The sequence below is a fragment of the Rhopilema esculentum genome, chromosome 21 (genome assembly GCF_057945365.1).
Source record: "Rhopilema esculentum isolate cy_ngs chromosome 21, ASM5794536v1, whole genome shotgun sequence".
NCBI lineage: Eukaryota > Metazoa > Cnidaria > Scyphozoa > Rhizostomeae > Rhizostomatidae > Rhopilema > Rhopilema esculentum.
Genome location: NC_142835.1, coordinates 9,821,611 through 9,847,957, shown reverse-complemented (window position 1 = coordinate 9,847,957; position 26,347 = coordinate 9,821,611). Strand labels below are relative to the sequence as shown.

Below are 26,347 nucleotides of genomic sequence, written 5' to 3'. Positions count from 1 at the left end.
CTGCTTGAGAGCGGCTCTAACAATTTATATCTCTGACACCCAGCTCTACGTCCCCCCCCCCCCCAATATTAACGCCAAAAGGGATTTCTAGTAATTTTCAGAAAATAATAATAAGATCTCCAGCAAAAGATTTCCATGGTGAAATTTACCCTTTAGTTTTTACCAAACCATCAGCAAACAAAAACGTTTTACTGATAACGGCAGTGACTCAATGCTCAAAAAGAAATCTTGAAGCTTGCTTCTTCGAACAAAAACTTCAGCTGTTTCTGCGATAGATAAACGTTTCATCGAAATTTGTTAGTTTCTATCGTTTTGTATTCTTTCTTTCTTGAATTTTCACAGAGCAGATATTTTATCATCAAAAAATATCTTCATCCATCGATGGCACTATGAAGATAAAAAACGTCATTCTGCCCTTTGTTTTTGATGCTCTGATTTCAAAGTATATTTAGAAACTTGCAAGGGATATGAAATCAAAGATAACACAAAATTTATTTCTCTTCATTAACTTTTTAAGTAAACAAAACAAAACGACAATAAACTTCTGCTAATAAATTATTTACAGAATAAAGCAAAACGTTTTCTAATAAAGTCATAAAATCATAACTCCTAAGTATAAAAATGCTAATGTTAAATTGATTTTGATTATCAAAATCTCAACTGCAAGACACGTAGGGAAAGAGGAAATTATCCCATGGGTTAGGCATTTCCCTCTTCATGGAGTTAAAGAACACGCGCATAGAACACAAATATTATTATTTCAGACTCATGTAGATTACGGAATAGATGGAGTAGATATGAAAACCAATTTGCTATTCATTTCTTAAGGTGAACGGGATCTTAAAAGGTTTAATTCTTTTAACTAGCATATATTGTAAAACACTTGCAGTTGAAAACTCAAATCAAAGGTTGGTCGGTGAGAAAAAACAAAGTATCGCTTAATATATCTTGTAAGGATTTTCGCTTTATAGGTCAATATGGTTGACATCGCGTTAACATCAATGCTCTTTTCTCTACAGTGAAACTTCTGTATAGCAAAGTAGTTCAACGTAGGCAGATTTTAAGAGGTTTACGGAGCATAGTAAATGCAGACTTAAGTTTTGGTGACTTTTATCGCCAATGTGCTCAGGTCCAGAAACATTTTGTCAAACTTTTTGTATAATACAAAATGTAACCAAAATAACTCCTGCACAGTGATCTGCTAAAAGAGTAGTTTGCTTCGATATCACGTCATGTGCTGCAGGTATAGCGAGAGGACAATTTCTTGAACAAACAGAACAGTTCTCCCGATTAAACAGAACAATTTCGATTAAACAGATTTACGCAAGTATTGCATTTGAATTTTCAGCTAAACATCCATTCAGATGGAGGTGGTGGTGCAAATGAGGCTGCAGGTGCTGATTTAAACGATGCAAATTTTTGCTTATTATCGTCCATTCCTGGAGGCTTGGGCCTAGCGGAAGGCTCTGCGTGAAAAATATCAATTCAAGATTAAACAAGCAATTGACACCGGTCCTCTCAACATTGGGTTAGACTGAAGAGGTATATTTCTACAACTGCATACCTGATAGATTCAAAATCAGCGGTACTTGCATTGCATTATTTTGGATTAATATTTACCAACACCAAGCCTCAGCCACGAGAATGTCTCACTGTAACTTGCAGCTCGATAAAATCGAAATGTGTCGCTAATGGTTAATGCAAAAAGTTTCTGCTTTTCAAAATATTGATTACCTTTCCAGAGTCTGATGCAAAATTTAAAATATTATCCGTTCCCCGGCATACCCACTTGTAATTACCTTCTATTTTATCTTTCTGATTTTTTTCTTAACTCCGTTTTTCTATTTTTTTCTATTTAATGTCACTCTTCCAGGTATTAAATAATTTACTTTATGTCTCTACGCACAAAAAACGTAGCATTCAAGAGTCAATCGTTCATTCTTTGTAAATGAATTATTGCTGATTTATAATAGGTCCGCTGCCGTTTGGATCGATTCTGTAGTTCGGTTTATATCAAGTGTTTGGGTATTTAAATGTTTGATAAATGTCAAAAAGGATATGCAATTGAAGACAAAAACTTCTGCTCACGACAAAATTGTTCGCACATAAACAGAAAACAGCACCCAGCATCAATTTATAGCAACAAGAGAAAACAAACTGAGTTATTAACTAACCTTCATAAGGTGTGCGTTGCGAAGATCTCCCACCATTGGAGGCACTGTGGCGAGATGTAGACAGTGCAATATCCACAACACTTGCTCTGCCTCGACCTACAGCTAATTTCTTTGGCTCTTGCGGCCGTTCTCCTGGCCTTCTCTGCTGGACCAAAGCTTGCGCCAAACCGCGCCCTCGACCAATGATTGGCTGTTTGGACGTATTGTTTTCAGAAATATTTCTCGCTTCCTCGATTGCGTTTCCTTCAGATACACAAGAAAGTCAATGAGAATTTGTAGCATAGGAAAAGAAATAAGGTCTAAATTTTATGCATATCCATAAGTCTACAGCCGTTTGATTAGCTGGAGGTTCAAGTAAATAAAAGTGAAAATATTATAACCTCTCTAGATGGGGTTAACTTACTTCTTTCAATCTCAAAAGAGTTTTGTTGTTGCTGCTGCGGCAGCTGTTGATAAGGATTTCTTTGTTGATGTTGTTGTGGCTGCTGGCTATGCTGATTTCGTACTGGCTCAGAGTTTCTAGAAATCGAGGCGCCTGAAAAAGCTCTTCTAACACTGGCAACGGCACTTTCTTCATCTTGCATTACTGGCAAATGGTTTGGGGTTGCATCGATGCCCGCCTTGTCAAGCAGAAAGTCTGACAACAGGTAGCTGCGAGTGCAAATTTATGTATTTCGTATTACAAACAAACAAGATGATTGGCGCGACTGCATATGCAGAAGTGGAGCAGCACTTTTAAGACCACCAAAGATACTCTCTACTACTACAGAGCACAACTTATGAATATTAATCTGGTTTACACAGAAAGCAAAATAATCAAATTAGATTAAATTCAACTCAGATGAAGATTTAAGCTTAATTACAATAAATAACAAAATATCAATATGCAGAAAAAACTAAGGACCCCTTTAATACAAAACCTGGTCCAAAGACGTAAATGATATAGAATTTTAGATTTATCATTTCGTTCAAAATGCGTCAAGGATGTGTTTTAATATTCTATGAATGAAACATTGAATAATCCCTATGAAGGTACGGAAAGTATTTGGAATACACTCTTCCATACCCGTGAAATGGCTACTATACAAAAGTCTGTAGGGTGGCAATATCAAGGGTTAGGGTTAAGGCTAGGGTTAGGGTTAGTGTTAGGGTTAGTGTTAGGGTTAGTGTTAGTGATAGGGTTAGTGTTAAGGTTAGGGTTAGAGTAAGGATTATGGTTAGGGTTTGGCTTAGGTCTAGGGTTAGGGATAAAATTAGGATTTGGGTTAGGGCATGCTTCGGTGTGTAGAGTAAGATAAACCAATAAAAATGGAAGGTTCTCAAAAACTCACCACCACTTTTTCACAATTCCCAGACTGCAATATTTGGAATCAACTTCTTCGTGATGGGCGCATCTAAATTGAAATAATTAGTCGAGAATCAAAGGCATATTGCATGTCGGGTAAAATAAGTTGGCAATCTGATATTTTTGATAGCTTCATTGAGTTCGGTGTATAAAGTATGCAACAAGTGAACCAATCTTACGTAGCACATTACATTCAAACGGTGCCCCAATATTTCGTTTACAAATCATAGTTAAATTGAAAGCTTTGTAACTTTAGCACCATAGCTGTCTTTTCTCAAAATGTGTACTTCACTGAAATCTTTACACTGCGACAATTGCTTATTGTTCTGCATTCAACGTGTTCCCTTTGGGACAAAATGTGCTTAAGAGGATTTTCCTTTTGCTAAACTTTCTAGAAAAGGCTTGAAAAACTGAAAAATTTGAATATTCGATAAAGATACATATGCGCACAAAAATTTGCGCCACATAGTCCTATCAGACCTAAATAGATGGAAATGTTTGCTCTAGCCAAGCAAAAATTGCTTTATCTTTCTCTTGATATAATAATCTGTCCAAAATGGGTCTTTTGCATCATTTTATCGAGGGTTCATTACTGCGAAATTAAAATTTATGAATTAAAAGTATCGATGATATCACTACCTTGTCCCTCTTTCGTAATCAAAAACGCTTTTCGTGAGATGCGATGTAGCTTTTGACTTTTCTCCTTCACTCAAGTCTTGTTTCTGACCACTGAGGTGCATTCCCAAATCAATCAGCAGCCCTTCTAGTTCACAAACCTTCTTCAGCATTGGCTGCTTCCCTACAAACGAAACCAGGGAAAAAACTTGAGTTTCCAAAAAGCTATTCGTTATCTGCAACTTCTTTTCTTCTACGGGACGAAAGAGGGCTGTTCATAGACGTAGGTAGCATTTAAAAGGTAGGGGGCACATGTAGCCAAAAAAGAGGCACCTCTGTAGGCTGCAGGTATATACTTTACCAATTTTCTAAAAATTGGGGATCAAGTGCCCCCTGTTCCCCTATCCCCCCCTGTGCCCCCTGGTTTCTACGTCTATGGGGCTGCTCACCACATTTTCTGCTAAGGCTTCAATTGCCTATCCAATAGACCAATTCGACTTACGGCCTCATTTTTAAAAAATTTTCAAATTACTTTGTACAAAATTTTTGACTTCAGATTCGGATTGCGAGCAATGATTTTAGTATACTTGGAAGTTTTTATTATGGTATTGCTCGCGGTATTGATTTTATGACGACAAAAAGATAAAAATTTTATAAGGGATTTGACCGTGATTGGCGACTAGGGGGGTAAAGTTTTCCCCTGAATGATTTTTTGCGGTCAAATCCCTTACAAGTTTTCAAACTTCATTTCTCCGTAAAATCTAAAATACAAGCACAAACAATATGAAAAAATTGTATCCGGCCTAAAATTATGGTGATGAAACTAAATTTGAGCTTTAGAAAGTCGTATAATTAGGTTAGGAGAAATTTTCAAAACGAGGCCTTTAGTCGAATAGGTGTATTCGTCCACGCTGGATGTAAATAATTTTCCCTCTTTGCCATGAAATGTTGATAACCTAAGTAAGCCTTAATAGGACTGCAACTTAGAAATGTGGCACGTGCTCTCTGCATTAAAAACAAGAAAATAAATGGCAAGAACAGTCCATTGAAAAATTGACGCGTATCGTTAGGAAAACTATTGCTCCTAAAGAAGCGAGTTGCCGGCTAGCCACTTTTAGGTGCAATCAGTGGCGGCTCTTGCTAATGGGCATCTGGGGCAATGCCCCCTCAAAAAGATTCAAAGGAAATCTATGATATTCATATTTAATTTTGAAGATAGTCTTACTGTGGTTAATTATATAAGTTTGTATCTCTTCTAGAAAAAGCTCCTTGCTATCCCGTCTCATCCTTAGCCTCGCTTCTGGCCCGCTAGTGCCTTGAGCGATGATGTCATTTTACGGGCAAAGTTTTTTTTGCCCCTAGCCGACATGCGTACAAGCTAATTTTCGACCTCGAGCATTACGAAACGTGGCCTGTGATTGGCTTATTTGGAGGAATTCGGGGCAAGAAAAATTTTGCCCATAAAATGACATCATCGCTAAACAACAACCACATCTATATATGCTTTTTCTTCTGCGCTCCATGACGATCAACATCGAACCATGAATACAGTGAAAAATTTGCAAACTCGACCTTTCTATCGATTATCACAATATTGATGGTCTGCCCTCCCAACTGTGAAAGTCACGAGCCGCCACTGGGTGCAATAGATTTGACGCACATTGAAAGCCCGGTTTCACGATTTCACTAGACAGAACCGAATCAGCAGATTCTCCAAAACTTGAATGGCAGGAAGAAAACTTAACTGTTGGCATTTTATATTAGTTTTCTAAAAAGATCGAGCGATTCGTGTAAACTTGAACGATTAGCTATCGAATCATTCCTAAGATTTCGAGGGCCAAAAATGCAAGGTGGCCCTTCTATAGATGGTAAATATTGAAATTAAAACGGTACCAGAGTTATAAGCAAGCCATTTCAATGCAAGCTCGGTTTGCTCCACCTCTGTTGCCTGAAAGAAATTTGAATAAATCCCATATAAGTAAAGCTTTCTAAAAACGAAACTTCAGATGAGGTTAAAACAATTTTCTTAGCTCGTATTTTACTTTTCTAATCGAGAAGGTTATGGTCTTTACGAAATATTCACCTCCCCTTAATACAAGCATTCTCTTCAATAGACATATTATTACGTTTATCTGAAATGCTTAAAGGTTTTCAAACCTACCTATTCCTCAATTGGGTTTATTACGTATCTGTAAAAGTTTATGACCCTCCCTGATTTAGAGCGCAGGGTTTTACATTCGTATGAAAAACAGATAAAATCGATATTATCATTTGTAAAACCGTGGAACATGTTTTTGAGTGAAAGTGCTGTTACATTAATCGAAGGGTAATTTCTACATGTAAAATTCTAACACTTTCGTGACAAGTTCTATTTACATAGTAGTATAGATTTTCGTCCTCTGAAATAAAAAGATATTTCCTCTGTACCATCCTGCTAATTCTATTGTGACATCTCCTTATTGATTTTCAGATATTGTACCAGTTTCTGGGCTATTATAACTACTCTGAATAATTAGACATAGAAGAGATGAAAAAATGAAAAATTCGTTTTTCAATGCTGTCAAACTGTCAATTTTACTTAAGTAGAAAATCATTTCTTGATCATAATATGGAAAGAAATGAATCACCTTGCAAAAAACTGGGGGCATGACCTTTCTGCCAATCCTCACAAAGCAACACAGCTCTTCATAAATTCTACTGTATGTGTCGTCCTCGTTTGCCAGTCCCTCCACTGGTATCTTGTGAGTATTCTCACCTTGAGGTAATACAAATTTAAAAAGGTTAACTCCCATACCAACTGTAGATTTATATTTGATGAAGATGATGATTATGTTTACGATGATGTTTGATTCATTGATTGATTTGCTGATTGAATGATTGTTGTGATTGATTGTTGTGATTGATTGATTGATTGATTGATTGATTGATTGATTGATTGATTGATTGATTGATTGATTGATTGATTGATTGATTGATTGTACTGTAATGTAATGATTGATTGATTTATTGACTGATAGGTAATGGGTAAGATTTATTACAATGGTGATAAAGATTACCATGATGATATTTGTCATGACAATGATATCGATTTTGACAATGAAGGTTGTCATGATGATGATGACAATTATCATGAGAGCAATATAACTATCATTAAAATTAAAATGTGTAAAGACAACAGGATTTTAAAGATAACTAATAGATAGTGCTGGAAAATAACCGACCCGAGCGAGGCTCGAACTCATGACCCCTGACTTTGTACGTCAAGTGCTCTACTGAGTTATCGGGTCAAAATTAAAATGCAAATAATTATCATTGTAAGGACAAACAATAATGCAGCAAGTAACACAAGACATACTTTTACTCATGGCTGTTGCTCTGAAACCCAAACGCAGATTACCTGAAACAGAAAATTTGAAATGCTATTAGTGAAGAGATTGTATAAAAATTTATCAAATTTCAAGCAATAAAAAATCATCAAGAGCTAACCTGAAAACTTAAACCATAAACTTCATTCAACCAAAAATATGAAGAAAGAAGGTTTTGATAGGGTTTGGAAAAAACTGAAGGTTTTAAATAAACCAAGAGCTTTATTGTAGATTGCCTGAAAACTTGCTTTGATGAGTTTCAGCACAAGAAAAGACTGAAATGCATGTGTCTTATGTCAAATGTGTGAAGATGTGTATGGTTTGGTTCAGTTGGCTTAAGTGCATCTTAAATGTTATCAGTGGCATTGCCAGCCCAAAAAGACTAGTGTGGACAAAATAATTCTCAACCATGCCCTTCAGACTCTTGGAAATAGTGGGATACGGCTCTTGGAAAATTGAAATCGATCTGGTAAGCCCGGTAGAGAATTTTCAACGCATTTTGAGAAATTAGAAAATCAACTTCTCGAAAAACTTGGGTGGACATGTCCACCTTAGTCCACCCTGTAACGATGCCACTGTATGCTATGCTTAACAAGGCCACAGGATAACCATAAGAATTAGCAGCTAGTCAAATTTACCTGGACAGATGAACTTATGCATTGATCTCTCAATTCCTTGATCTAGACTATATTCAGCCAAACTGACTTCACATGGAACTATCTTTTCAAAATCTTCAATATCTAGATGCCTTAGATCCAGCATAATAGTGAAGGAGATGAGATAAAATCTTTCATAGATGACATCTGTAAATACAAAAAAATTGAAATGAATCATTGGTCAATAAGCAACATGATGGCCAAAGAGCCAAAAATATGATGTAAAAGATAGTCCTTGTTTGGTACATTTTGTTGCTATTATGCTATCATGCCAAGAGAAAGGTTAAGCTAAAACATGATAAAAAACATTCATGACAGACATGGAAAACAACCAGGAAACAATTTGATATACCATACTACATTTGACAGACAGACACATTAACTATGAATAAGCACAGGCCTTCTCATGAGAAATAGCCCACACGAATGGCGTGGCCCAGTGCTCAAGTGATTTCTTTTGCATGAGCAATAGCTCTAGAAATAATAATAATAATGAACAATTCTAAAAGTCTCTGTAATGTTTAAAACAACCGTATGATCTTGTTTTATGGTACTTTTGTGTAGGTAATATCAAATGAAAACAAATTATTAGGCCCTATTACGATGAGCTTTAATCACTCGAAGAAAGATTGAATACTCAATTTAAATGTGCTTTGTTTATAAACATTATCTATACATCATGAAGGTCATATAGACGTCATTGCTGGATGATCTCAAAATGTTGTTCCAAATTTTTTTTAAAAACGCTTTACTGCCCAGAAAATGTTACAAGTGCTACTGTTGTTCAAATATTTCCCCTTGAGTTGTGGTTAATTAAGATAACTGATATTTCCTGTGTTTTGATACACCAGCTTTGTATTGTCTATGTCACTTGCTTGGGTCACAAAGGTGACTAGAAATGTGTTAATTGATGAGATTTATTTATCGAAATTTACCTTTCGAGTTTGGTTTGGTTTGTGCGAGTACTGACGCGATCGTGAGTGATTGCCCGCGTCAATCGAAAAGACCTGAATAGGTAGGTGTTTACTAGAACAATACCACTCAGCAGCACACCATATTATTGAAAAATGGAACTGAAACGTTACTTAAATGGTTGCTTAAAAATACTGACTACTTTCAGAAGAACTCTATCTCAGGTTTACGAGATTTGATGCACAAATCAAGCAGCATGACCTCACACACAGATATCTACTTTTCAGTCATAACAGCAATGACAGGGGAGCTAGTAATCAATGTTTCAATAGAGCCCCCAAACTAACTTAATGTCTTAACACATATATTACAATAGTCAAAAAAGCTCTTTGTAATCCACTATTTGTTTTAAAATACCTTATGACAAGCAGCAATCTGGAAAGGGAAAATGAAGTTTTATTTCTTACCTTTACCTGGAGGCCATTGCCTGACAACCTCAAGTCTTTCTTTTATAACCCTCTGTCGTCTTACCTCATCTTTGTCTACACGATTCTGCAAAACAATAAAATCCTTTCACTTATGTCTGTATTACTGGCTTAACAAATGTCCAAAGAGCTTTAGACTTCTAACACAGATAAAATCAATTAACTGCACAAACTTACAAACTTCTTATCAAAGGATCAACAGTGATTACTGTAAAGGTAATTGAGCCAAAAAGAGTTGAGAAACAGTTTATTTTGCTATAATAGTTAAGGAAATGTTTTTGTTCTGGAGGATGATTCGGGGTTTTGATCACTGGCAGTTTTAGGGTGTCCAGGTGAACAACAGCCTCAAGCCCCTGACTTAAGAAAAAAATCTTAAAGAGCTCTTCAAGATGTTTCTGTCCCAGGCCACATCCCTTAAGCTGCCAGAGGTTTTAAATGACCAAAGCCTGATCATTCACACACAAGTTAATGAACACTACATTTTACAATATTTGGACTTAATGAATAAAAGGATTGTACTTGTTTTGACTAATGAATGATTAAAGAAGATAGTAATCAACAAAATTTGAACCACTTTTATGAAACCATTATCAGTCTTCAGTATGTTGGAAACATCTTTAAATTTGAATTTTAAAAAGTTACTTTTTAAAATTCCTCATGATTTCTTAGAATTTATACTGTGTGCTGAAAAAAACTTTGATGGATACCTCAATCAATTCTCCAGTGTTATCCCTTCTATTTAATCTTTCTCTCTGAGGATTACCTCTCGATCCAGTGCCTTGTTCCTTAGCTAAATTTTTGTACAAATTTTTCTCGTCGTCTGGAAGGTCCTGTAAGACAATCAAAGCAAGAATGATAATAGGTGATGATGTAATCCTCAGGTGATGGTATAATGCAATACATTCTAAATTTTGCTTCACTTTTTAGTTTCTGGCACCCCAGTTGTATCCCACAGGGTTTAAAATTTGCTGTCCAACATAAATATTCTTTTTTTAAATCATTGAACCTGTAAATTCAATTCCTTTAAAAACGATGCAATAAAATATAGTTTTGCAGAAATATGCTTGCACAATTTTCAAACCCATGCATTGCCAAAACACTGTCAATTATTCTCTCTGCAGAAAGACCATGGCAAAGTCATGTTTGGCAATTGTAAGACAATGAATGGATCATGCTTGCCAACCAAAGTTTACCATGATCAGGCACTGAGGCACAGAAATGCCAACAGTATACAAGGAATACTTACATTGGTATACAATGTGTAATAATTTATTTAACATCGTAACAACTATTTCTTGTGCCGAAACGTTCACTTAGAAAATGCGAGACTACGCGTCTCAAATCACACACACACACAAACATATACGAGAAGTTTTTAATTTTGGTCTGAATTATGATGTTAAATGTCATTACATTGCCTCACTTTCCAATCAAATTTAATCCTGTATGTGGGGAAACTTCAAAATGGGAGAGCGAATTCCACAAATCAGGATACTTTGCTTTAATAGAGGAATTCTGTGCAAGAAATATCTCATTTGCGTACATACAATAAAAATGCAACCACCCCTAAGCGAGAGAATGACAACTTTCGTTTTTATTACGACGAAAAAAGTTTTCATTTCTTACCTTCCAGTACGGTCCTGCAGCAGAGACCAAATCTGCCGTATTGTTGATCACATGGCCTTCTCGTATCAACTGCTGTCGTATTGACTGCGCGTATACTATAAAAGCATTTGGCTTGTTTTTAGAAGGCATCTTCTTCACGTTTTCGATGGCGACGGCGCGACAGCGTGTGCTTCTTCTTCCTGACTTCAGTTTTTTCGCAATCGAGGCATATCAAAATGTTTATGCGGGAATACCAAAATGAGGCCAGATCTTCACTGCAGTCTACATTAATAATACATAGGTAGCATAGCGGTCAAATCTTTGATTGGCTGAGAGCTCTGTTCGCTGCCATGTTTTAAGCCAATCAGCACACAGGATTTTCACAACAAAACCGCCTCGCAGCTAGAATTAGGCCCATTTTCGCCATTTCAGCGTGTTTTTACCACATTGTCTACAAAAAACATTGCATGCCTCTACAAAGCCAATTTCCACTTTATATTTTGTCCAGTTCATCATCATGCGTTGCTATTTAACCTATATTGGCGCCACTGTTCGATCGCAAAAAATAATATAAAAAAACACCTCGCAAATGATCGGTAAATTTCGTGTCGAGATTCAGGTTAATTAGGTTTTTACCTCTCCCCACCCAAAACGCTATAGACATTTCACATTTAGACAAAATCAATTATATACTTACCTTAAATATAGGAATGGTTCATAATCCCGTCAAAGATGCACTCACTGTTCAGCCTTAGATTCGGCGGGGATCGCCAATTTAATTATCACAACGGTACGAAGGCTCTCATATTCACCCTCGAAATCAATAAATGTATCTTTGTCCTCTGGAATCAAAATCTGCTTCATAAAAGTGAAAAATTTTCAGCAACAGCCCAAAGTAATTTCAATCATGATTGTCCAGACAATTGACCATTATTACTAATTTTATGTGATGAAAATGGCGAATACACTCACGCGGTAAGACGAAAATGGCGAATTGACGAAAATGCATCCTTGAAATTTTCCCGCCGTTTTCAAATTTTATTAGATCCCAGTCTTACCGCGTGAGTGTATTCGCCATTTTCATCACATAAAATTAGTAATAATGGTCAATTGTCTGGACAATCATGATTGAAATTACTTTGGGCTGTTGCTGAAAATTTTTCACTTTTATGAAGCAGATTTTGATTCCAGAGGACAAAGAAACATTTATTGATTTCGAGGGTGAATATGAGAGCCTTCGTACCGTTGTGATAATTAAATTGGCGATCCCCGCCGAATCTAAGGCTGAACAGTGAGTGCATCTTTGACGGGATTATGAACCATTCCTATATTTAAGGTAAGTATATAATTGATTTTGTCTAAATGTGAAATGTCTATAGCGTTTTGGGTGGGGAGAGGTAAAAACCTAATTAACCTGAATCTCGACACGAAATTTACCGATCATTTGCGAGGTGTTTTTTTATATTATTTTTTGCGATCGAACAGTGGCGCCAATATAGGTTAAATAGCAACGCATGATGATGAACTGGACAAAATATAAAGTGGAAATTGGCTTTGTAGAGGCATGCAATGTTTTTTGTAGACAATGTGGTAAAAACACGCTGAAATGGCGAAAATGGGCCTAATTCTAGCTGCGAGGCGGTTTTGTTGTGAGAATCCTGTGTGCTGATTGGCTTAGAACATGGCAGCGAACAGAGCTCTCAGCCAATCAAAGATTTGACCGCTATGCTTACATAGGTATAACAATATGTGCATTTGGTCCCCTAAAAGTTTTAAGATAGAATGGGAAAATGGAAAAATAACAAGTGTGACAATGATAAGGAAGTAAAGCCTGGTTTTAATAAATCGTAACCTGTCGGCGATGATCCCGATGATCCCCGATGCACGGCATTCCTGATGGTCGGGGACATACCTTTCCATATTGTCTCTGTTTCTTCATACTTACAGTGAACGCCCCCGACATCCGTAGATTAGGGGAAGGTTAGGGTAGAATAAAGTTACTACCTGAGGCAGCATCATGGTTGCCGCCGAAGGGGAAATCTTTTATGATCTAATGCTTCAAATTCGTCGGAAATCGCATTATTTGAAGCAAATTTTAATGATAAAATCTTATTCTTGAATTGAATATCCACTGGGGGAAATCGATGGTTTTGATCGACTTCTGCCTTTTTTTTACCTTACGCAACATAATTGCATAAATTTCCAAATCTGGGACACAATTTTTAAAAATCTGGTGGTAGGCACAAATTTGGTACTGTCCTGGCCTTCAATATCAAATAAAGATATAATTTATACAAATTTTGACCAATTTCCATAACCAAATTTAGCCCTTGAAGTTTCGGATTTTAACTGGCAAAATCCGAATAGCAAATCACTCTTTGGTGGGAATCGGTAAATCCTGAGAAATCATTTTTTTGTAGTAATTTAGTATTTTCTTTACAGAAGTACTTTAGTCCAAGTAATTTATGTTGCTAAAAGTTTGAGAATTACCCACAGCTCAAGTTTGAGAATTTTCCGACAAAATAACGATTTTTCCGAAAAACCATCAAATTCTGAGAGCAGAGGGGGCCACAGCCCCCCCGGCCCCCGGTCACGACGCCCCTGTACTATAGACAACAGGAAGTTTCACAGTGGAATAATAATTGGTTATGCCCATTTCAAGCCATGTTGAATTCTGTAAACCTTTGTATCCTTTCACAGAAGAAAATCCTAAGAGCTTTTACTTTTAATACTTTTATTTCTTCATCCGCAGCAACAATTTCTGATTTGAAAACTTGCAAGTTCTATGATGTTTTTCATCCCAGCTACTTATTATTGTGTATGAATTTGATTTGGTAATTTGAATACCCGTACTTTCTTCTACAATCTTTTCGAAACTAGCATTTGTTTATCGGTACCTATGATACTATACACTGAAATATTAGAATTAAATTAACCTGAACGACAACAGTTTGAGGAGGAAAGTCACTGCACATGGAAGAGTTGATATAATTATAGCGTCGACACTAGCAATACTTTTTCTTGCCATAAATGTTGTCTTGGTGGATAAGTGGAATAAATATTACAAGAATTTGCAACCCGTGGCAACGATGGGCGGCAACCACCTTCCCGTTGTTGTTGTGATCGAAAATCCTTCCTCGATCTCTGATGGACGCAGTTGAATATTGGCATTTTCAACAATATGGTGAACTACACGAAGTTTGGTAATCAGTCTTACTCTGCCTTAAAGGATAAGGCTAAGACATCTGGACAGCTTTTTGTGGACGACCTCTTCAAGGCAGATACATCATCATTGTTTTTCAGCCGCTCTTCGCCACCCTTCGCAGTCGAGTGGAAAAGGCCTAAGGTACCCTACAAATTTTATTATCATTATGTTCTTTAGGTTTATTTTCCCATCAAAATAGCAAAATAGCCTCTTTCAAACCATTCCTATTTCATATTAACTTGCTCAATTTTTTTAGTTTTGATTGTGAACTATTTTCGTTGGTTTTGGCTTTCACACAATTTCATCTCGATTTGTTGTTGTGTATAGCAGATGAGGCGCGGCTTGTGCAGTTATCTTTTCTAACGGAAAATAATAGAGCATTTTTACTGAAATAAAATCTGATAGCTCCTCATAAAGTCAAAAATCCTTTGTTATTGAACTTTATTTAGATGTAGAGATGCCCTTTTCGAAAGCAGGTAGCCTATTCAAGTTTCTTTAATATCGCTCGATGATGCTTCCTTCAGTCAAAAATTTCAATTGTCCTTCTGAATAATGAATATATTCCCCAGTTTGAACCTTTTTGCTTTTTTGCTATTTGAAGTCAAAACCGAAATAGCCAAATTAGCGATACTTAGCTCTCTATGACATGGTAAATATTTTATCACTTTCCATTTATAGCCTAGCAAATATCACGCATTTATCGTTGAGATTACCAAACCTCACCCAAATCGGTTGCTTCTTGCAATATAAAGCATGAGAGAAATATATTGATGTTCGCCTCACTGGATTTTGGAGGAGGGAAATTTGAACAGGGTAATCAAGAGCTAGTTGGGCCCCAGTGTTTAAATGATATGGCCCTTAGATAATAATACCTTATGATTTAAATTTCATTGAATATAGGGGAGGGGGGCTTAATGTGTGGTGTTTTGAAGAAATCAAGAGGGAACCCTTTTTAGATAAGATTACCCCATTTGAACATTTTATGTCTGACATATCAATGTATACATATGTGCTTAACACTGAAATAAAATGTAATTTTTCATGTAAACTCTTTTTTTTGACAAAATGATTCATTGACTTTGTTCCATATTACAATGCCCACATGCTTATTGATAAAAATGAATTAATTCTAGCTATAAAGCTGGTTTAATGACCTGAGAGTAACTGACATTTACAGAAGCAATGTTGTTTTAGTACTGCAATACAGGCTTTAATAGCTGTCAGATCATGTTAAGTACCTATTGGAAATTAGGGCTGAGAGCAATAAAATTCAAAGCTTTCAAATTATTTGGGTGTTTCTTTGTTTGGAAATAATGACCTGCTAATTTTTGTCCTTGCATTCTTTTTATGTTAACTTTTTTTCAAATTTATCATCATTAATGATAAGTAATCACTTTTAATTTAGCTGTTACTTCCCTTCTTGCAATATCTTATATAAGGTCCAAAGATGAAAAAGTAAAACCAAGGGGTTTTAAATGAAATTAGCTATGATCCTGGGGCCTTTCAAAACCCTTGCTTTGCAGAATAGGCTGTAAAGAAAATGATGTTGTTTGTTTGGTTAGCAAACTCACATAACTTGAAAAAAAGATGTTTTGTGTTGCTAACTCATTAACAATGGAAAACTTTAAAATCATTGCTGTTTGAATTCAGTCTTGGATTTTTTGCTAGAGCTTTTTATATTTTTCACTGTGGTCATGCGAATGTTGCAACAAAAACATTTATCAAGACAAATTTTCAAGCAGCTTCTATTTATGATTTCATTTCTCAGTGTTTAACTCATTCAATTGATTTTTAGGAAATATGCGATGATCCCAGGTTCACAGTAGATGGGGCCAGTAGTGCTGATGTTACCCAAGGTCGTCTAGGAAACTGTTGGTTTGTTGCTGCTGCTGCATCTCTGGCTGAAGAGAAAAACTTATGGTCAAAGGTAAAGAAATAGATTTTGAGGCTTATTGAGTAAATATATATAAATAATTGAGCACATTTACAGACTCTATTGTCAGTAACACAAAAGACTAAAGATTCTCTCAGACATGTATATATTAATTGCAATGCTATGGAGATGCCATCAATATCTGATATTCTTCTAGTTTTTATTCTAAATCTTGAAATATATTTTCTTTAAAGACTGTAAAATCCTTTGCTCAAGATTTTTATAAATATTTTTTGCTAAGTTTTATATCTCATTACCTAGTTTGCTATTAAATGCTTATAAACAATAAATGCATCTTTTCATTATTTTATGTATGTACATACCAGTATTTATGTTTTCTTGTACCCTTCGACAATGCTTTAGAAATAACATTGTAAGTCATAACTAAAGAAATAGAAATCTTAGTATAATCCATTATTTCTACTTGGCAAGTATTTTGTACTATGGCAAGCAACACCAATCTCTTCCTTTTTTGCAAGAAGACTTACTTTACAGCCTAGATTTTCCCAGACCATAAAAACATTACTTTGTTTTTTTGCCTTTTTACAAAAAGACTTTCTTTATTTCTTAGGTTATACCAGACCATAAAAACCAGGAGTTTAACCCAGAAAAGGCAGAAGATTATCAAGGGATTTTCCGATTCAGATTTTGGAGATTTGGAGAATGGATAGAGGTTGTTGTGGATGATCGCCTTCCTGTCTCTAATGGTGAACTTTGCTATGTGAAATCAAAAGCAAGAAATGAGTTTTGGAGTGCACTGCTGGAGAAAGCATATGCAAAGTAGGTATTTTTTCTGTGCATCTTTTGTATTTGTTGAAATATAGCAAGCTGTGTCTTAGAATGTCAGGTATTAGAATTCTCCTTTATAAAGGATGAGATTTGTTTCAAAGAATCCAGAAAGAACTCTATTTAAATGCAAGGTTAAAATAGTTTCCTCCTTTAAATAATTCCCTGTTTACAATACTAGCTTGTTTCTCCACTACTCTGTATTTGTTATGTTACGTTTATATTATTTAACTTCCTTTTACGTTGTTTATACTTTTAAGCTTGGATTATTTCTAATTTGCAACAAGTGTATGTATCCAGTGGAATTTAAAATAATACTGAACATAACTGAACTGAACTGAGTTAGGTTTGGAAAATTGGAGCAAGAGCCAAAGAAATTTTTCCAAGACTGAAAATTTTGGAGATTTCTAGAATTCATTTATCTGAAGTAAATCTAAACTTGAGTAACAGCAATCATCAATTCAACCTACATCCTCATTTTGAAAGATTCTTAAAATATTTTTGTACAAAATTTTGACCTCAGTTTCGGATTGAGATGAAGTATTTTAGTCTATTTCGAAGTTTTCATTCTGTTATTGCTCACAATACTGATTTTATGACAATATAAAGATAAAATCTTTATAAAGTATGTGACTGCCATTGGCAACTCAGGGGGTAAAGTTTCACCCGGAGCAATTTTTGCTGTGAAATCCCTCACAACTCTTCAAACTTCTTTTCTCTGTAAAATCTTTAATAAAAGCACATAAACAATATGAAGAATTGTATTCAGCCTAAACTTATGGTAATAAACCCAAATCTGAGCTTCTAAAGTTGTATAATAAAGTTTGGAGAACTTTTTTGAAGGCAGTAGGTAGTTGTTGACAAAGAGTATAACAAATGCAACTGAGGTCCATGTTCCACCTGCCTTTATGCTTCCTATCGATTGGAAAAAATTTCAAAAGACAATGTTAAAGGTTAGAATCTTTCATAGAGTACTCTCCCACTTACAAGTAGTTTTGTTGCTGAGCTCTAATTTTGAGTAATGTATGGGCCATTAAAGATGTAGCTGATCTATATGCATCATTTTGTAACAGTGGCATTGATAAAATTGCAGGATAATTAGGACTCAGAGACAAATTTATTTTGTTTTTGGTCCTCCATTTGAACTATCATCTAAGACTAATCAAAATAGAATTATTACAGTAAGTAGTAAGATAACAAAATTTCAACTTGTGAGTTTTATTCAGACTTGCAGGGACATATGAAGCTTTAGAAGCTGGAAATCCTTCAGAGGCATTGGTTGATTTTACTGGAGGTGTTAGCGAATACATTGACTTGGTTTCTGGCAACTATGCCAATGATCTTGAAAAGCGCAAAGAGCTGTTCCAGAAGCTCTCTAAATACATGGATAGGCAGTCTCTGACAAGTGCATCTATTAAGGTAATGATACAGAAGCAAGTAAATTATATTTTATACCTGACCTATGGTTACTGTCAGAATTCAAAGACCTTTGAAACATAATAGATTCATCTTAAATACCTCAAACGTTTTCATATTTGGCTACATTATTTCATTAGAAACAAATCTCTCCATCAAATTTGCAGTAGATTCAACTGATTTTAATATATTTAAATATTTCATGGCCTTGGTAAATTTTTTAAGATATATAGATTTTATGACTCCAAAAATTTGCTTCTTAATTTGTAACTTGTGCATTCGTAGTATTATACTTTAAGTAACATTTTGACAAGTAAGTTTGCTTTTTGCTTTGCAAATCAACTATTCAGAAGTATTAGCTAACAAAAAACAGTATAATTTCTTTCATAGAGAATTTGTTATCCACTGCAGGCTTAAAATGAAGAGGTACACAACAAATATTCTTAATTTCTTGTGTGAGTGGAACCTGAAGAAACAAAACACTGATATTAGTTTTTCTTAGAATGATCTGTCAAATTTTCTTTCTACCAAAGGTTACAAAACGTGAAGAAATGGAGCAACGCCTTGATACTGGACTCATCAAAGGTCATGCATATGGCATAACAGCTGTTGAAAAGGTATGTGGGCATTTATCTTATTATCCATTTGCTAATTAAAAATGTGGACCTTACCTAGGATCCTTCTCGAGGCGAACCACTAATTTAGCATTTTACTATGCCAACTTCAGTTTCGGCATTTTTCAAGGTCCTTTTGCTGTTTTAACACCCAACTGATTTTATTCTCTCATTATTCTTCCTTTGTTATCTTCTTGATTGCCTTTTATCGACTTTCCTGAATCTTTTGGCTCTCTCTTTATTTTTCCTATTTAATCAAGCTCTTCTTTCAGGTTACTCCATTTGGTCTCTTTTCTATCTCTTCTTTGCAACAAATATACTTTCAATCGATAAACCTAGGCAAAGCATCGTGACAAGGTTTCATATCCGTACTTATGTTTATATGTCAATTTTGAAAATATAAATGCCAAACCTGTTAGTATATTATCGAGCATGTACTCTTAATCAACATTGCTCAAAAAGTCGTGTTTTTAACAATCAAACTATTATATTTTCATTCTGGTACTCAATTTATTTGAATGCTAACTATATTAATCTAGTGATACTGACATAGAATGACAAATGCACATCTTCTTTACACGTGATGCACAGTGTAGTTAATAAACTCTCCTATTTTATTAGATACCTCTGGGTGACAGTTTTTTCTCATCATTCAATACCAATCGGTTGTTTATGATTCGACTTCGAAACCCTTGGGGCGAAAAGGAGTGGAATGGACCATGGAGTGATGGGTAAATTTTTGTGCTACTTCTAGTCTAGTAATTCTTCATAGCTTCCCCCTTTATGGACTAAAGCTATTAAGCAAGAAGTAAAATACTTTAGGCAACCTTTTTAACATTTTAATTTTAGCTCAGTCACGATGGGAGGTAGCATCATGCAGCATGCGGTTTGTGTTCAGTTAGCACCTATCTACCTGCCTTAATTAAAAAAAATAGCCAGCAATTTATCAGTGCAAAACATTAGTTTATTTTTCTGATATTGGTTTTATGTTTCCGGATTTCAAAGGTATTTTTCGTGGTATTCGGCTGTATCTTCTCATTTTGCATTAATCTTGCTTATGCGAGCAGGGACTTTGGCAATTGTTGATTAGAAATTTTCAATCTGTATCGGATTTTTTAGAAATGAACACTCATTGCTTTACAACACTAGGAGCTTAGAAATTGCCATAATAGTCATTTGAAATTTCTTTGCTTTTCAGCTCTGCAGAGTGGAACAAAGTTAGCAAAAAGGAAAGAGACAAACTTGGAATAACTGTCGAAAATGACGGCGAATTCTGGTAGGTTACTTTTTGGCCGCCTTGTTGAAAGGAAAGTGCATCAATTATTTGTCCTTTAAAAAACTTCCAAATCGTTTATAACTTTGTTTATTTTTGGTTATTGTATTTTAGGATGTTGTTTGAGGATTTTTGCCGCCATTTCACCAACATCACTGGCTGTAGGTTGGTAAATACATCAGTTTTCAGTTTCCACAAAACCTGGCATGAAGGCAGCCACAAAACAAAGTGGGTCGAGGGTCAAAATGCTGGTGGCTGCATCAACAATAAGCAGACATTCCTTACGAACCCCCAGGTATTCGATAATAAATCGTCTTTTTTGCTACTAGCTGGCTCCTTTTAATCTTACCTGCACTGTATAGCACTGCTGCCCTATGATATTTCGGCATATTTTATGTGTTTATAGCTTCTTATTAGAAAAATTTTTTGTGTCTGTTTTTTATATAGCCACAGAGCGAAGTAGAAATAATGGTGTTGTGCACATAATCAAGATTTTTGAGTACAAAATAATGGCATTACATTGGCGAGTTTTGGAAAAGATGTGGTGTATCTCGGATATGTGCTTTGAATCCGGATCCTAATTTGTTTTTTTCCTTCACTGATTCTGGTCGAAAATGGACACGATTCTGAAACAGTTTTTAGGATTGTAGGTTAATAACAGTGAAAAAAGAATTAAGTTAATCAAACTCTCTTTTCACCAATTTGTTCCATTTTACATAACAGCGTTTGTTTAGCGTACTAAATGTAGAAATTTCATAAATTTGTGGCTATTTTAGTAAAATACCGAATAATTAGCGCTATCATGGAAAAATTTCGTTCCTGTCAATCTAATAGGGTTAGGAGTCTTGACTCTTGTTTGTTGCCGAGTCCTTGGCAGGGGCAGCATTAGAATAGTATACCAAATATTCTCCAAAACATGGCAGGCTGTGGTCCATTTTGTAATATGTTCCATATTAGAGTGTATCATGATCGAAACTTACATCTGATAACCGCCAAATTATTTTGATCCACTTAGTTTCGCTTTGACATTACTGGAAGTGAAAAGGATGTCGCCATGATTAGCCTGATGCAGAAAGACAAGCGAAGGGAGAAGAGCGAAGGAAGAGGTGGTGAAAATCTCACCATTGGATTCTTCATAATGCAGGTACGGCTTAGACATAGAGAATAGAAAATAGCAAACTTTTTTTAAACCCTCGAGCAGTATGACAATTTTCTAAAGAGGCTCAGTACTAAGAGCAGAATAACTCGTTTACATTTTCAGAGTCTACATAGGCAATGAGCTTAATTAGAAGAGGATCCAGTTTCGGTAAAAGATCAAACCCATGATATTGACATGACGTCATTTTCTCAGTTCGAGGCTTGGACAATATCAGCCAATGCAAACACATGTAGAACAAGGAGCAATAAAGGCCTAAGTTTATAGAATTGATCGTATAGATGAATATTGTAAAGAACTAATACTTTTTCGAGACTTAAAAGCTGTAAATTTTGTTTGAATAATGCTAAAAACATTTATACAATCAGATTTTTGCAACGTCCCTTGTAAAAACTTCTTGTTATTGCATCTTGGCTCAACCAGGCAGGTTTCGTTTACACTCAAATTTAGCCCTTTTAACCTTGGCGAAACCTTTGCCAATTGTGTCCCCTGGTAAGTCTTCATAAAAACTTTGCTAATGGGACAAAGTATTCATATTTGTACCGAATCTGCATTTCAGATCGAGCTCAACCGCGCATATAGAATTCACTCAGTCTACGAAAAAGCCGGTGACTCCACGTTCATCAATTCAAGAGAGGTTTTCTCACGCCTAGAGTTGGACCCAGGACGATACGTCATAATTCCATCAACTTTTGAACCAAATATTCCCGGTGAATTCTTGTTACGAGTTTACACCAGTAGCAATCCTCATTTCAGGTAAAATGATCTATTTTGGCATTCGCTTTTCGAGTTTTTCCTAGAAATTTGGATATATATTTTCTGATAAGTGCTTTTACAGTATGTGCAAAAATAACTTTTGGCGGTACAAAATTTGAAAATGACATTTAAAGACATGCTGAAGATTTTTGCCTGACACTCTTCAAAGTATAAAACGTCGGAATAGTGATTGAAAATTCAAGCTAGGAAATACAAAATAGATTCCTTTTTGCAATATTTTTGTGACCTGCGTCTCCCTATCATTAATATGAAAGTAAGGCACGGTCCAGTTTCTCACGGAAATATATTGTCTTTGTTGTTGTATCATACTTTGAGAACATTGGTAATTCAAGAAAAGAAAAAACTTTGCCTCCACCTACGTATGTTCTACATTGGTTGATAAATCTTTGTAAAAATGGACAGAAAAGTAGTAACTTTCATCGGGTGTGTAAAAGTTGATTTTACTAATAATAAGTATTCATAAAAATAATATGATCCATTTGATTTTTTACATAATAATTTGTCGTTAATATGTAACATTAACTTAAAATTTAAGGTATGCTTTAGAAAGCCCTATAAGATAGTTTTCAAACGCATTATCATCTTAGATTACTCTAGAAGCAAAAAGCGCTATCGTTAAGGCATCATCTTTCGCTGCTGAATACAGACTTTATATCTGCCTCTCTGAATAATTGTAGAAAATTTAGTATAGATTTGTTTCGCATGTTGATTCACATTTGCAAGTAGCACTTAAATAAATCGTTTTCTTCCCTTCAGATACATTGAACACGACGAGCCGATGCCGCCCTGGTGGTCGTGTTGTCCGTGCTACAACCCACCGCGTTGCGTTCTGTCTGTCTTCGTTATTGCTGTTGATCACCTGAAAAAGACGAGCGGCCGAAGTATGAGTGGGTGTTTATTTTATGGTTGCAATTCATTTTCTGTTGAACAACTCGGCATGGCCCAAGGAAGTCTTTTAAGGAATTTCTTATGGTGGGGATTTAAAGGATAAGGTTCTTTTAAGATCACATAGAGAAACTCTATGCAGCAGATATGTTTGAACATGTACATAGAAGACAGCAGGATTGGACAGTAAATAGAGATGGTTGAATTTGGTTTTTACGATTGGGGTTCCTTTAAGTGGGGCATTGCAGTAAAACTAGAACGGAAGTCTTAGGGCCTAGTGGGGAATTACCCCACTGGTTTATATGTTAAAAAATTCCCTAGAGTACCCTGAAGCTGATGGTTATCAACCATTTCTACATTTTCCTGCAACAGGAAATACAAAACTTTACTCCATCTTTTCTTTGCCCTACCAAAAAGACACTTCCTTCAAACTGACTCTCATACTATTCAAAGCATTATAATGTTTCGAAAACATCGCACCAATTTAATATCTAAGGAAATTAGGAAAAAATGTGGGAGGTTGCATTCTAAGATACGAATTTATAAAGGATATAGATAGATGTGGAAAATGATACATTTGACCTGTCGTGATAAATTTCTGTTAGAACTGCGTTAAAGACTGTATATTTTTTTATCGCTAGGATCTTACTACACCCTAGATAGAAGTTACACAAGCCATGCGTAAATTCCTAGCCTCATAAATCATTTCACATCCAACCAGCATTGTTGTAAGGGAAACGAGGGGAGGTTGAATACATCTTTTTTTATCTTTGTTTGTCTTTTGGCAGTTGCTGTACGACTAAGCCTTATTCTAAGTTGGGGATTTTGAATGAAGGAGGTGCTATTTCTTTTTCCGCAGCTCTAGACCCTTATGTCTCCATTGAATGCGAAGGCGAAACTGTAAAGACATCCGTAAAGAGCAGTACAGAAAGTGCGAAATATGAAGAAGGGGGCTTGTTCTACGTGAAAAAGCCACAGACGTCCATGCTTAAGTTGAAGGTTTGTACATATTTCCGTGAGGTGTTTATCTGTAGTTACCAGCCCTTGTTTTAGGGAGAGGGGGGATGGTTCGTTTTCTCTTGTATTTCTAGAACTTTTCTTCAAGGCCTTTTGTAGGATCTATGACCTATAGTTTATCAATTAGGATCAACCGGTAACCACACAACTGTTTTCACAGTTTCCCAGATTTATGGTCTTAACAATGAGATGCATTTCAAACGAGAACGTCACCACAGGGCCGGCTCGAGGAGATATGTCTATCTCAGATTTAGCAGAGGTCGATTACATAATTTTTCAAAAGATGTTCAAAAATTTGGGAGAAGGGTCGATTTTCATCGTCTTACTTTGCGATTCACCATTGACAACGCCTATCAGGAATTCATCGATATTTTTGTCATTCACTTACACAAAACTTATTGCAGTAGACCCACAATACTTTGAATGATTGTTGCATGCCATGGAGACATTCACTAAATGAAGTGAAATTTTGATTCTCTTTCTCTTCTTTGTAAATGGTATTTCCTTCGTTTTTCCTAAAAAAAAATCCTTCAAAAGTATTATCATAACTTTAATGAGTTCTGTTGTGGGTAATTGAAATAGAAGTGTCATCGTTCTTCTTAAATGTAAAGTATGCATTTTCAACATGGTAGTTTCAAGGCTCTTTAGTATCTGAAATGCTTGCTCAAATCGACAATAAGAGTTACTGACTGAGTTATACCGATGTCTCTTAAAGGTAATGGATCACAACACTATGATGCCTGATTCTTTGATTGGCGAAGTTGAGTTGAAAATCACGGCCAATGACAAGACGTTTTTGGAGACCCACCGCGTGAAAATAAAAGATTCTGCAGGAGCAATGGTAGATGGAGATGGCACTGTCAGCATCAGAGTTTCTTGTTCAAATAATCTTCGCTTCATGTAATCTTTTGCCTCTAGTATACTAAACCTGTTTGGTAATTTAGGAGAAACTGCGACCAAAGATATGCAAGGCGGTCAATTTTTGGATGCAAGAAAAATTTTCTAATCTGGAGTGTGTTTTGGCCCTGACCAATAAAGTTGATAATTGTTGCCCCTTAGGCAGCAAATTGTTATTTTACGTGAAAAGTTCTGTCTGTATCCAATACTCAGTCAGCTGCCTTTTATCGAGGGATTTTAGAAAAAAGGTAACATTTATTCTTCTTTTTTAAGGTCTAGAAAAATATTTATAGTGTTTATGTCATACAATTTTGACAAAATGTAGTCATTTTATTGTTGGACCCTTTGAAAAACTGGCGAATATAACCACAGTTTTGATGCAGATAATCACAACAGCCGCCATAAAGTTTGTCGTCTTTGATATAATTATCTTTTTATGTTCTTCTTTAGATACTCTCAGATATTTTTTCCGTATTTATTAAAATTAAAAATAATATTAAATTAGTTTATGTAGAAATAATTTTCAGAAAGCAATAAATTTTTCAAGACAAATATTTGATCTTGGACTTTCATATTCTATTCTCGCCGTTGTGCAGCTTAAGTATAATCAAAACCCGGGGAATTTTTTCTACATTCTTCTACATTAATGACAATTTCATTTGTATTTTTGTAACCTTCTATTTAACACTTTTAGATTAATACAAGTATTATTTTAAAAGGTAACCTTTTGTGTTTTTATGCTGAAGATTCTGCACTTGTTGACTTTGGGGCTCGTATCATTTCCCGTCATGTCACAATCTGGGGACACCATCTGTGTCACAATCTGGGGAGACCATCTATGTGTCACAATCTGGGGAGACCATCTAAGATGATATTGCAGTTCCAAATGAAAAGCTTAAATTCCAATTGCATGGCAAATTCACCTGTGGCTCCATTACTCAGGGTAGAATTTGCTGTTTTCAGTATAAACAACAAAAGTTTTCAATGACAAAGTTTTGAAGAAATCGTAAGACTGAAACTTTCGTAGTTTGATATCGAAGTTCAATGCGGCAGACGTGCTTCCTTACTACAGTGAAACCCGAGTTAACGGACACTGTGTATGACCGGACACATCAAAATTTCTATTTGTCAGACATCTATACAATGGACATATCAAAACAACAAAAGATCGATTTCAATCCACAAGTTTATCTTCGCTGTCAAAGCTTTGGTTGCTTACCACAGTTAAACT

The 26,347-nt window shown here is 35.5% G+C and overlaps 2 protein-coding genes across 3 annotated transcripts; one reads left to right on the top strand and one right to left on the bottom strand.

Moving 5' to 3' along the window:
- Positions 1-490: 490 nt before the first annotated feature.
- On the bottom strand, positions 491-11,384 carry LOC135684472 (protein maelstrom homolog). Its single transcript, XM_065200051.2, has 12 exons — positions 11,179-11,384; positions 10,260-10,382; positions 9,535-9,619; positions 8,138-8,302; positions 7,490-7,531; positions 6,762-6,889; positions 6,028-6,082; positions 4,159-4,318; positions 3,506-3,568; positions 2,578-2,825; positions 2,175-2,417; positions 491-1,466 (listed from the first exon to the last, which is right to left on the bottom strand). Exons 1-12 carry the CDS (start codon positions 11,305-11,307, stop codon positions 1,345-1,347), a joined length of 1,563 nt encoding a protein of 520 aa, XP_065056123.1. The 5' UTR covers positions 11,308-11,384; the 3' UTR covers positions 491-1,344.
- Positions 11,385-14,264: 2,880 nt separating this feature from the next.
- On the top strand, positions 14,265-25,839 carry LOC135684152 (calpain-5). 2 transcript variants are annotated; one of them, XM_065199573.2, is made up of 13 exons: positions 14,265-14,503; positions 16,158-16,289; positions 16,867-17,075; positions 18,308-18,500; positions 19,031-19,114; positions 19,733-19,842; positions 20,310-20,387; positions 20,499-20,679; positions 21,400-21,528; positions 22,100-22,296; positions 23,074-23,198; positions 24,062-24,201; positions 24,935-25,839. In XM_065199573.2, exons 1-13 carry the CDS (start codon positions 14,339-14,341, stop codon positions 25,121-25,123), a joined length of 1,932 nt encoding a protein of 643 aa, XP_065055645.2. In that variant the 5' UTR covers positions 14,265-14,338; the 3' UTR covers positions 25,124-25,839. The 2 variants fall into 2 exon arrangements, with proteins under 2 accessions (XP_065055645.2, XP_065055643.2); XM_065199571.2 differs by having other exon boundaries at positions 23,074-23,204.
- Positions 25,840-26,347: the final 508 nt, after the last annotated feature.